This window comes from Hemiscyllium ocellatum, chromosome 9, assembly GCF_020745735.1.
Source record: "Hemiscyllium ocellatum isolate sHemOce1 chromosome 9, sHemOce1.pat.X.cur, whole genome shotgun sequence".
Lineage (NCBI taxonomy): Eukaryota > Metazoa > Chordata > Chondrichthyes > Orectolobiformes > Hemiscylliidae > Hemiscyllium > Hemiscyllium ocellatum.
The window spans coordinates 51,799,469-51,812,558 of NC_083409.1; the positions used below are offsets into that span (position 1 = coordinate 51,799,469).

The 13,090-nt window shown below is 39.3% G+C and overlaps 1 protein-coding gene across 1 annotated transcript in view; it reads left to right on the forward strand.

Annotated features, from left to right (window-relative positions):
• hmcn1 (hemicentin 1) overlaps positions 1 to 13,090 on the forward strand; it is a 610,612-nt gene that overhangs the window by 507,304 nt on the left and 90,218 nt on the right. Inside the window, exons 79-85 of the mRNA XM_060830300.1 lie at positions 2,612 to 2,749; positions 3,003 to 3,137; positions 3,970 to 4,239; positions 5,149 to 5,339; positions 7,597 to 7,810; positions 10,097 to 10,231; positions 11,560 to 11,747. Coding sequence (XP_060686283.1) covers positions 2,612 to 2,749; positions 3,003 to 3,137; positions 3,970 to 4,239; positions 5,149 to 5,339; positions 7,597 to 7,810; positions 10,097 to 10,231; positions 11,560 to 11,747 — 1,271 coding nt within the window. The remainder of the gene's footprint in view (positions 1 to 2,611; positions 2,750 to 3,002; positions 3,138 to 3,969; positions 4,240 to 5,148; positions 5,340 to 7,596; positions 7,811 to 10,096; positions 10,232 to 11,559; positions 11,748 to 13,090) is intronic.

A 13,090-nucleotide genomic window follows, 5' to 3' on the forward strand; every position in this document is an offset into this window, starting at 1 on the left:
AGGAAGAATATCAAAAAGAAAATAACAGAGCAATGGTGGGGAAAGCTAGAGATAAACTTTTAGCCACTTGGTTCTAGGATTGCTGTGCTGAGTGAAGACCTTCTATTTCCTAATTTAATTTGCTTGGTTACCGAACAGCATTCTCCTTGGTTTATTAGGCATGGGGTGACACAGTAGCACAGTGGTTAGCACTGCTGCCTCACAGCGCAAGGGATTCAGGTTCAATTCCAACCTTGGGTTTCTGGAATAGCAATCTCTAGTCATCTGCATGGGTTTTCCCCAGGTGCTCCAGTTTCCTCCCATAGTCCAAAGATGTGCAGGTTAGGTGGAATTGCCACGGCAAATTGCTGTCCAGTGTTCAGGGATGTCCCGCATGGGGGGCTAACTATGGTAAATATGGGGTTAAGGGGATAGGGTGGGATGCTTTTAGAAGATTGGTGCAGACTCAGTGGGCCAAATGGCCTCTATCTGTAGGGATTCTATGATTCTACATCTGTAAACATTTGACTTGCTGCTCTTCGTAATTGCTCTATTGAATAAAACATTCAGTGGTTTCAAATATCCTCATGAAAGCCAAGTGCCTACATTAGTGTTAGAGATAAAATAGCTACGATACCATGGGCACTTTGATTACATTGCACTGTTGAGTATTTGCACTTTTGTGGTCCCTACAGCAAAGATAGAAGTCTATGTTATGAGGTCACTCCCTTATAAGGACTCCAAAGTCTTCAGTCATCATGAGAATGTTCCTCCTGAGGTCCATAACTATCCCCTCAGTATTTCAGAGTGTTGTGATGTTACTGAACCCTTGAGATGCCTGAGCATCCTCTCTGACAGAATTTAAGTTGCAATGAGCTGCAATTTGTGAACCTGTTCTCTTAAGATTTTTGCAAAATGAGGTAAACTGGACATATGATTGCCCACATACCATTTGGCAGCTTTCAATGTTACATCATTCCTTTATAAAACCCAGACATAGAACAAACTTTTCCCTCCTGAGATGATGGATTCCACCATGTCTCACATAAGATATGTGTAAATGATGAATAATTTGACTCCTACCTGATACATTTTCGTTTAGCCTCAAAGTCTTTGCAGCCAAGGCAGGTGGATTTCAGTCACCACTTCAATTCTGAAAGAGGAGCCAATGTTTGTCAATTACAATGCAGCACATCCATATGCTGTTTGAAAATGCTCCACCATCTTTTACATCATTTCACTTGAGTGGCAATAAGACTAAAGCTATGTTGTAATATTTGTTTTGCTTTTACAAAATGATTTGACACGTGGCATTAATGTGCCCTCAGACTGTTTTCTTGTTTATATGCCCCACCCAACACCCCCCCCCCCCAAACACCCCCAATTTAGGTGCAGGCCTGACATCCAAAGCTGGGCTGGAACAAGCCTGCTATGTGGTACCCTTTGTTGACTTTGAAGACTTAGATGGTTGTTTCCAGGTGGCATTGGGCCTTAGGAGCCTGGCTTGTTTAGACACTCCTGCTCTGATGCAGCCTCACCCACCTCAGCTTGACCTGCTGTAGGTATTCTGGTCACAGGTATCAAGAAGATGAAGGGGTAGGGTACCTCTGCTGTATCTTGAGAAGAAGCTGCCAGTGTACTTGTCTGTACTTGCCTCTTGGTAGGGGGTGGAGAGTGGGAAGAGTTGATGGCACTACCCTGTCTCTGAGGAAGGGGATCTGTGTGCATATATAAAAAGCAACCACTGAGTGTTCTGCTGAGCATGGGTCTCCAACATAGCTGCCATTCTTTACATGGAGACAGCCATCGCAGTAGTGAAATTGTGGAAGGAGTCCTCTCTCTTTGGGTCCAACCTACCATGGGTCTCTGGCACACCTGCTTGGTGTTCCTATCTCTCTCTCTCTGCAGGGTGACCATGTAATTTAATGGCCAAGTATAGTGGCACATCTCTACATGTGATTGAGCAGGTGCCTGGTCTCCAACAGTTGTAGATGTATTACAAGGATCAAAGAATTAGAGTTAGCTCTACTGTAATGTATTCAAATGAGTAAATTGGAACATTTACTAGTTGCCTCTTATGGCACTATCTTGGGTATGAGGTTCTTAGGGAAGAAAAATGAGAAAAATAAAGAAATAAAAAGTCCAGCATTACAGATCATAGGAATAAATCAGAAAATAGATAAGTAAAATGTTCAGAAAAACACTCCTCCCAACCTAGTCTCCACCAGGCTTTGACAATGGACTGCCAGGCTCCACCTCAGACGTCCACGCTGAGGTCATACTGGGCCAAAAGACTGTCAAGAGAATAAGAGATGTTTGATGGATAACCATACACACACTTTGTAATTTTCAAAACGTAGTTTTGGAAAATAGCTTTGGGTAATTCTAGCTCTATATGTTCTCTTGAAAGACCTTTGGAAATAAGTTGACTGCAATTTCCAGTTTTTATATTTTTACGTCATGCAGCACAAGGATCTTCAATTACGACAGGTTACTTCAGGATTGGAGTTAAACAGTGAACATTAGAACAAGAACGTGCTTTGTGTGTAAACTTTGTACTTAAAATATACCATTGTTTTGACTGGATTGCATTTTTATGACTTTTAAAATTATGTTTCCATTTTTCATCCAGAACTTCCTGTCATTCAAACTCAGCCAAGCAAACTAGATGTGATTCTGAACAATTCCATTATTCTTCCATGTGAGGCCACTGGCACGCCAACCCCCACTATTACCTGGCAGAAGGAAGGCATCAGCATTAACACAGAAGGTAAAATAGTTAGAACTGTTGAATTCCAAAAATGTATTCCAGTTCACTGAATTCTGGCAATATTCAAGAGTTTGGCAGTTATGGATAAACACTAGTTAGGTTGGTCTAATTCCTCTTGCATCAGATAATAGTTCCAGAATCAGTGAAGTCAGGGATTTTTAAAATTTCTCCAGAAACCCAATGTTATTATTTACCCAGTATGTTGTGAATCAGTGCTTTCCAAGATAAAGCCTTAAAGCTTTTACTTGTACAGGAGGTGATTACACCGTTCTTCCCAATGGAAGTCTTCAGATTACTCAAGCTGCAGTAAAAGATACTGGAACATACATATGTGTTGCACAGAATCCAACAGGCACAGCTCTGGGAAAGATAAAACTGAGGGTACAAGGTAAGTTGCAAAAAAAATGTGGATTGTTTGAGAAAAGGCATGTTACCTCAATAGGCAACTGCATTTTTTTAATGTATTGGATGAAGATTCATGTTTTTATTAATTTCCTTCAGTTAATATTTGTGTAATGATTATTTCTGAAGTCCTCTCTGTGATGACAATTGACAGCTAGTGATAAGGTATATCATTTGACCTTACAAAGCCTGGGAATGAAATGAGAGAAAACCAAAGTCATGAGCCACATAGAGTTGACCATGACTGACTTATGCAAATCACCGGTTTGTGCATTTGTAGTTCCAAGGTGTGCATGAGTCAATTGGAGAAGCTGGAGTTGTTCTCCTTCAAGAGGGTGGTTACAAAGACTGACATTCCAACAGCAGCTTTCTGGAAGTGATCTATGTTGGGAACATGAGCAAAACAGGTCCTTTACTCTGAGAACAGTCACGAGTGGCACGCCCTGCAGATAAGGACTGCACAAATCTATCAGAGTGAGACATGTAGCACTGGATAACTAGAGCCATGTCTCTATAATTCATTGAGCATCGCCCTCAACATTTGCACCAACCTGGTGAAGTTGTTGCACTGGCTGGGTGACCACTGCATGAAATCATAAAAGGAGTACCTGCAACATGCTTCCTATTCCAGACTCTCATTAACCATGAAACTTACAATGCACTCCATTCAGTGCATAATAATACTTATGTGACAGATCATGAAATGATGGTCAGCCTCCCATACACCTTTATCTCTTCCATCTTAAAATATTTTATAGGATATTGTATTATGTATTGTATTAAATCATTTTGTAATCTAACCGAAGACTTAATTTTAGTTCCTCCAGTGATAATGGCCCATCCTAAGAACTATATTGTTGCTTTGGATAAATCAGTCACCATGCTCTGTGAGGCTAAGGGCTACCCAATGCCTGAAGTCACCTGGAACAAAGATGGACAACCAGTTACAGAGAGCATTCGCCAGAGGATCCTCAGTACTGGAGCTCTGCAGATTGCATTTGTCCAACCAAGAGACACTGGACGATACACTTGTACAGCATCCAATCTTGCAGGTTCTCGCAGCTCTGTCATGGTTTTGACTGTTCACAGTAAGTATTATGTTATGGTCTGCTATCTTTATTTTTCGATCGGTTGGAGTTCTTATTAAAATGGTGTGAATAGAGGGATATCTTGACAGATTTGCTGTGGCAATTTTCAGGCATGAATGAGGCACTGCGCAAGTAAGATGGAAAAGGAGAATCTTAAACACCTTGTTCCCACCTATAACAAGTCGTTGTTGCCTTTGTGGAATCTTTGAAATACGGGGATCCTATGATTTCAATAGGTTACCACTATAATTTTGATGTGAATGCACAAATCATTCTCCATGCAGGTCCTGTTCATTGTTGTAACCAGTTGCCCTTAAAAGCATCACTATTTATAGGCTGACTAAAAGCAAATATTTATGAAACAACTTTTGTTTTGTCATCTGAAATATTAATTCTCTAATTGCTCGCACAAAAGAACCCAACTAAGGCCAATCTCTCTGTACAGTTCTCCTAAAGATTCCCTCATTTTCACCTTACCTGCAGAGGTTGGACCCTGCACTAAAGCTATTAGGTGTTTGTCTCTCTCAAAATGTGCCAGCAGCGTCTATGGAAATAAACGTGCAAGGGTAAAGTTAGTTGAGTTTTTCAGTAATTCCATGGTGTGGTCTTGTGCTTACAGCTTCCTTTCTGATGACTTGGATATCTGAGAAATTCCAGCCTTTCACAAAGTACAAGTTCAAGTGGTTTCATGTTACAGTTTGATAAGGACATGGGCCTGCACCATAAGATGAACGAGACATCTCAACTATGATGTTAGGGAGGGAAATGCCAAGAGAAAGCAAAGCATTTGCACAACAGCTAGGAATATGAATATAAGGCAAATGCTCCATCTAGTGGATTCATGATTTACAATAGGCTGCTCTATGAAAGCAATAATTTGTATTTGTTGATTCACTCTGCCTTTTACAGTCCCACCAACTATTCATACAACAGACATTGAATATACTGTAGTTAAAGAATCGCAGGCAACATTACCATGCATTGCTGATGGTGTTCCTGAGCCAATAATTACCTGGAAGAAAGATGGCAAAGTCTTGCACAATATACCAAGAAAATACAGGTTGATGCTGTCAGGAGAACTCATCGTGGAAAACACCATGGTAAGATTAGAGATAAGCTTCAAATGTCATTAACTGTAATTTGCAGGTTGAAATGTTGAGTTACACCAATGCATTTCAGAGATTATTTTCATTAAATTCTTAGAAAACTATGAAATTAATTAAAGACAGCTGGACTGCAAAACATCATGAACCTCAGGACGTGAACTCAGCCTTGGCTCAGTTGGTAGCATTCCCATCTTGGGATAAGAAAGTTGCTGCTTTATGTCCCAGTCTAGGATATCAGCAGAATAATCATGTCTGATACTTCAGTGATGCATTGTTGGAGGTGCTGCCTGTCAACTGAGACATTTAACATAGCTCCCAACTGCTAGGTCAGATGAATGTAAAAGATTCCATATTATACTCAAATACCAGCAGAGAGTTATCACTGGACATTTGCCTAAAATCACTTAAAAATTATCTCATCATTATGAACTGGTTGTGTGCAAATTAACTGCTGTGGTTACTATTTACAATAATGACGAGCTTTCAGAAAAATTGGTTGCAATCATGGTTTCCTCCCCATAGCTGATTCATTTCAACAAATTTGCAAAATTAGAATTTTTATGCAGTAGCTTTATTAATCCTCCTAGATCAGATAAATTAAAGTGTGCCTGTTACACGGAGCCTTAAAAATGGTGATTTTGTTTTTAAAGTTGCAAATAAGATGACAATTTCAAAATTTCTGATTCCTATTTCTGTAGAATTATAGAATCCCGGCAGCACAACAAGTCCACACTGACCCTCTGAAGTGTAATCCACGCAGACCTATTCCCCTACCCTATGTTATCCCTAGGCAAAAATGAGGACTGCAGATGCTGGAGATTAGAATTGCGTGTGTGGTGCTGATGAAGGGCTTTTGCCCAAAACCTCAATTCTCCTGCTCCTCGGATGCTGCCTAACCCGCTGTGCTTTTCCAGCACCACACTCTCAACTCTTTTACACCTGACTAATGCATCTAACCTCCTTGAATACTCTAGGCAATTTAGCATGACCAATTCACCTAACCCACACATGTTTAGATTGTGGGAGGAAACCGACACGGACATGGGGAGAATGTGCAAACTCCACACAGACCGTCCACCAAGGCTGGCATCGAACCTGGGTCCCTGGCACTGTGAGGCAGCAGTGCTAACTGCTGAGCTACTATGCTGCCCATATCTTCCTCTTTTTTTCAGACCATGGCATTCTGTCTCTCACTTCTCACTTAAAGTGTCTCAAAACATTATGAAATGTGTAAATTTTTAAACAAATGATTAAATAGCCAGTCAGTCTTTGATATGTAACTAATTTATATAAAACTCATCTTTAAAACTAAAAATAATTAAATATGATTTGTTTTAATCTTCGTATTGAACTAATAAAAAAAAGCGTACTAATCAAATATGTCTAACTGAACCAATGAATATAGAATTCCACTTGGTTTCCTCATTGGCCTGTGCTAGCAATGCACCATTATTTATAATATGCTTTGCATGAACCAATCAAATTCCAAGTCAATTCGACAGACTAAACTTTTGAACGTAGCCTCATTCCATGAGCCTCACCAAAATGCTTGCAGCACAGGACCGCAAGACAGACTATTTTAAAAATAACCATTATTCTCTGCTAAGGGAATTAAGTAATTATAAGATTTAACTGGGAGATATCACTAAAGCATGCACCAGAAGCTGCCTAGCAATTGAACAATTAAACCAGGGCACTTTAATGAACTTACTGCTCCAACTCTGGGAGTTCAGTTACTTCATAAACTTTATCTCCTCCCAGCTTGGTTCCACTTAGACCAAAACTTTGATTCCGTCAATAGTGATAGATCTTTAGGTTCATTTTTATATTACAAGAAATGCAATTTTGTAATACAAAATGTATTGTATTTTACACATTTTATGAACTATGTAACATTCCAACCAGCCACAAAGCAGATTTTACAACAGTGGCATAAAATGAACTTAATACATTCTTTTGTTTTATACAGTGGAGGAAAGAGGATGCAATTGAAACGAAATCATAGGTGGGGATCATCATACATTTAAAGGGAAAATTTGCCTGGCCTCAGAGCACTCTCTTGGAAAAGAATAGTGAACCTCCTGTTATGTGGATTATCAATTAACATCAACAGTACCTGTGGGGATATTGTTATCTCAGATTGTTTTATTTCCTTGACTAGAGGGGATGACAGGGAGCGTAAGCGAGGAGAAACCAAGATTTTCTGTTTGTGCTGAAATGCATGTTTGTAATTTTATTTTGTTCCCTTCAGCCTAATGACACTGGTAGCTACACTTGTGTAGCTACCAATATGGCTGGCCAGGACACCAAGACCTTCAGCCTGACAGTTTATGTTCATCCAGCATTTACTGAATTGCCAGGAGATGCATCTTTAAACAAAGGGGAACGTCTATCATTGAACTGTGCAGCAAATGGTATTCCTACACCCAAAATCATCTGGACATTCAACAACAGTATTAAGTCAGGTAAGAACTTGTTTTGATGATAGCACAAACTGAGTGTTAGCAACTAGATAGCCACTCTGGCAGATTTGATTTTCCATTGACATTCATTTCACGTTACAGTATAAAATCAATTTCATCCTCATAATCTCAAAATTGTACTTCCTCAGCATACTATATTGAAAGAACAACTAGATGTAAGTTTCGGAAGAGAGGGGAAAAATTTAAAAGGAACAACTTCCAGAGAGTATGATGCATGTATGGAATGAGCTGCCAGAGGAAGTAGTGGAGGCTGGTAAAATTACAACATTTAAAAGGCATCAGGATGGGTGTGTGAATAGGAAGGGTTTAGAGGGATATGGGCCAAGTGCTGGCAAATGGGACTAGATTAGATTAGGATATCTGGTCAGCATGGACGAGTTGGACCAAAGGGTCTGTTTCCGTGCTGTAGATTTCTATGACTCTGTACTTGATCTTGTTGATTCCATTGCTGCGGCTGCTTCCCTCTGAGGTAGACCAATTGGATAATGCTGTGAACCACCCAATGAATGTGAAGTTTGGGGAACCAGGAAAAAATATCCAGTCATTTTAAAAATATATGTACAGTACTTACTGAAATTGAATTGGAGCAGTTGCTCAAACTAAAGATGCTATTAGTCTGCTGGTGCATCAAAACCACCACCCTTTTCTTTTATATATTCATTCATGGGATGGAAAGGTCAGCATTTATTGTTCCTCACTAATCAGCACTTAGAAGATGGTGGTTACTTAGATCTCAGACAGAATGGGAGATTAATGGCTGCTATCATTAACTGGGGTATTCCTGTACTTGGAATGGAGAAGTCCCAATTACCTTCATGATACTGGTGTTCCAGATAGGAAAGTCAATGAACAGCTTTGCATTCCCCCTTATTTTGCAACTTAATTATTCAAAATGATTCATTAAGTGATTTTTCTGGAAACCAATTCCATTTGTTGATCACATTTTTGTAAAATTTATCATTGAGTAGTTTGAGTTTGTGTTTTCTTATTCTGTTGAAACAGCATTTCAAATTACTTATTTTCACCATTGCCACTTGAGAACAAGTTTGATTTTTAAATTATTAAATTTATTTTGAGGCACTCGCTGACATCCTCACCTTTGGTTTTCTTGTTAAATTTCACTTTATTACCAAACATTACATGTTGAACAGCAAGCATTGGTTTGCACCAAGGATTATGACTGGAGTTTGTGTGAAATTTTCAGACAAGAACAAGGTAGGGGTCTGCTATGTCAAAAAAATTATGACCCCTTTCTGCATAGGCAGACACAAAAAATAACAGTGTAAGTGAAGAACCACAATTTTGCAGACACCTGCAGAAGAATGTTCAACCAGGAGTCACTATGCTCACAAAAAGAGGGGAAGAGGTTGGGTGGCTTGGAAAAGAATAGTTTTGAATGGTTATGTCTCAGCTGGAAAATCCTGGGGAGCTTACCTCAGGAAAAATATCAAATTCTTTTAAAAGGTGCAGAGTAAGTCCCCTAAGAGCTACCAACTTTAATTTGAAGGAGAAGATAAAACAGATATACTAAGCTGTCACCTGGTAGAGGTTTTCAAGATGATGTTAAAAATCACACAACACCAAGTTATAGTCCAACAGCTTTAATTGGAAGCACACTAGCTTTCGGAGCGTCGCTCCTTCATCAGGTGATTGTGACTTGAAGACAATCACCTGATGAAGGAGCGATGCTCCGAAAGCTAGTGTCTTTCCAATTAAAGCTGTTGGACTATAACCTGGTGTGTGATTTTTAACTTTGTACACCCCAGTCCAACACAGGCATCTCCAAATCATGACTACTATTCAAGATGATGGGCTTTGATGAAATAAATAGAGAAAAACGTTCTCTCTGGTGAATGGCTTAATAACCAGAGATCATGGATTCTAAATTGCTAACAAACGTTCTTGAGAGGAGATGAGTTTTCTTCTGTCATCAAGGAAATTTTCTAGGGCTAGAGTTGTCAGAAATTGCAATATTCTAACTGAAAAGTTTGAGCAAACTGACTCCAAAGATAACTTTTGAAAAGACTTTGACAGATAGTTAAAAGATGAGGAACTTCCAGGGTCCCAGACAACGGACCTTTGAAAGTGCCAATCCACCTTCTCCAAAAGGCTGGTTTGATTCTGTGAAAACACAAAGTTAACTCATTCAGTAAATCAAATTTCACAAGTTCTCATTTTTACAAATCAGTCTGAAACAATGGTTTCTCACTTCTGAATAATACAATCAGAAATATTTTTCTGAAAAACAAACATCTTTTATTTTCGCAGCCCAATACAATAATGCCAGTGGACAAAGCAAACTGGTAATTGAAAAGGTGTCAAAGGATGACTCAGGTACATATGTTTGCACAGCAGAAAATAAGGTGGGATCTATCAAAGCCATTGGATCTGTATATGTCAAAGGTAAGCTAGGGAGGAATGCTTTTGAATTGTACTGACTCCCTTTAATTTTGCACAAGTCAACCTTTTAAACATTTTTCACTCCAATTTAATTTGTTTGAATCATATTTATAGAATATGAAGATTAATTGCAAATGAGTTGGCTGAAATATTGCAATGAATACAGGAGATGCTGAAGTTATGCAGCAGAGAGCAATTAGCATTTTTAAAGAGAAGGCTGATTTGAAGTTTCAGGTGCACATCAGCTTCTCAAAAATGGTCCATCTAAGTGACTGGGTGCCTGCCAAGATGAAAGACATAAGACAAAAAAAACTGCAGATGCTGGAATCCAAAGTAAACAGGCAGGCGGCTGGAAGAACACAGTGAGCCAGGCAGCATTAGGAGATGCTGATGTCAATGTTTCGGGTGTAACCCTTTTTCAGTTTCTGAAGAAGAGTTACACCTGAAACATTGACTTCTGCACCTCCTGATGCTGTCTGGCTTGCTGAGTCCTTCCAGCCTCCTGCCTGTCTAAGATGAAGGCATGAACAGTCTTCTGAATCTTGCATTCGTAAGTTTTGTTCTCTTTCCATATAATCACAGGATACAGACATTTCTGGGAAGTTAATAGAATGGCTAGTTTCGTAATGGATGTAGAAGAAAGGCTAACTGGTTCATCCAGTCTATCCCCAAACAGCATATCAATCAAAGAATGGCAGATTTCTTTCCTTGAGAGACATTGATGAATCAGCTGAAATTTTACAATGATCAATGGTAGTTTCATCGTCATCATTACTGAGATTAGCTTTCAATTCCCAATTATTTTATTGTTTGAATTTAAACATCAATGATGAGATTTGAACCTGTGGGCCCATTAGCCTGGGCCTCTGGTTTGGCAAGTCTGTGACATTACCGTTCTACCACCATTGTCTCAGTACAACTGATGCAGTATAACTCCATTACAACAAAATTAAGAAGGGCCACAATAGAACAGTCACTAATTCTTGTGCAAACAGTTCAGGTTGAGTTGATGGGACAGTTTTATTGATATTCTTAGCACTGGCTCTTCAATTGGTTTGTAAACAGCTTGTATATTTTATGGGTAGATTCCCAATATAAATGTCTTACAAGAACTCTTGGCCACTACAAATGCATCCTATGCATGAAAGACCTACAAAATTTAATAAAATTACAAATATTGTTTTTAAGGAGAACTATAAATAAAAGTACAGTCACTCGCTCAATTTGTTTTATCAATTCTTCACATGATGCTTTGATTTCATGGTCTGTCATTCATGCATGAATTCCATCATATATTTATTGAATGTAAATATTGTCTACTATCTCCTCAGAACCTCCAATCTTTGGTGACTTCAATCCAAACCTCATTGAGCCTCTTGGAGGCAATGCCATCCTAAACTGTGAGGTCCGAGGTGATCCGCCACCTACAATCCAGTGGAGTAAGAAGGGAATTCACATTCAAATCACTAATAGGATCCGGCAGCTCCACAATGGCTCATTGGCAATCTATGGCACAGTGGTAAGTCAAGCATTAGATAGTAGAAAGACTACAAGAGTGGATTTATTCCAGAGAATCAACTGGATAGTCAGTATAAAATAAGTGATATCATCTTAAAACTAATAATCAAGCTAAATATTATGGCACTGATTAAAAATGATGGCTCAGATTTTCCAGTGGATAGGAAAGAGTTAGAAAATTGGGTATAGCGTCTCTACTTTCATTTTTGTAGCTACAGCTAAAGAGACAGTCACCCATAGAGCAGATGATGAAAAGTAAACATATGTTTTAAAATGCTGAGCACCGATGGCTAGAGCAATGCAGTGTGTTTATTTAGCAAACACTGACTGTGCTCAACTTGGCTTTTCATGGCAGCTGCTAACCTATCTATGGAGGAGCCAGATGCTCTCATGCCATAGACACCACAGTACAGGTAGCATTGGTGGATTCCTCCAAACTTCAGTTCAGTTTTCATAATGTTTCCAATAAATTGGCCTGTTGCTCCTGTTTGCTGGCCTGTTTGTATATTTGAATGAGGTTTTTAATGACCGACACCGTGGAGTCGTCTCATGCCTGGGCTTGGAGGGATCAAAGTGGTGAGCTTTCCAGGCGAGTGAGTACAAAGTGAAATGGCATGTGGTTTTAGAAGCCTAGGAGTTCTGGAGGTGGTGAGAGAAATTCAAGAAAGTGGCTGCATGCAATTGTGAGAGTGGTGCGTCATGAGCCTTGGTGAGAGGTATCCTTGTGGAGTGCATGGGCAGAGAGAAATTCTACAGGAAACTCCTGGAATTGACAGTTCATCAAACTTTGGTAAAATTTAGCCCATGGTTACATAAGAATAATTGATCAGAATAAAAGTGTCTGCCTTGGAGGACAAGTCCACTTAAATGTTCCTCTCTCCAGAAGTGTTCTAGTAATCTTACTTATGGAAGGGTGTCCAGTCATTAGCTCTGGTAATTTCATTAGGAACTGTAAAACAAGCTGTTGTGCTATCTGATGTAGGACCACACACTCCCAGGAAAATATTTAATAGGAAAAATGTGAAACGTACGGAGTGATGATACATTTTCACAATGTTTACCAATACCAGAGTAGTCCTCACCAAAACGAACGAAGCTGTTTATGATGAAGGAGCATCTTTCCCATCTGTAGGCACTCCAGAAACCTCTCACAAAGGAAGGTGATATAGAAGCATAGAAAATTGTAGTGTGCCTTTCAACCCTGCTTCACCATTCAATATGATCATGACTGTTCATCCAACTCAGTGCCCTGTTCCCATTTTTATCCTATACCTTTTGACCTGTTTAGCCTGAAAAGAAAATCTAACCCCTTCTTCGAAACATTCAATGTTTTGGCCTCAACTG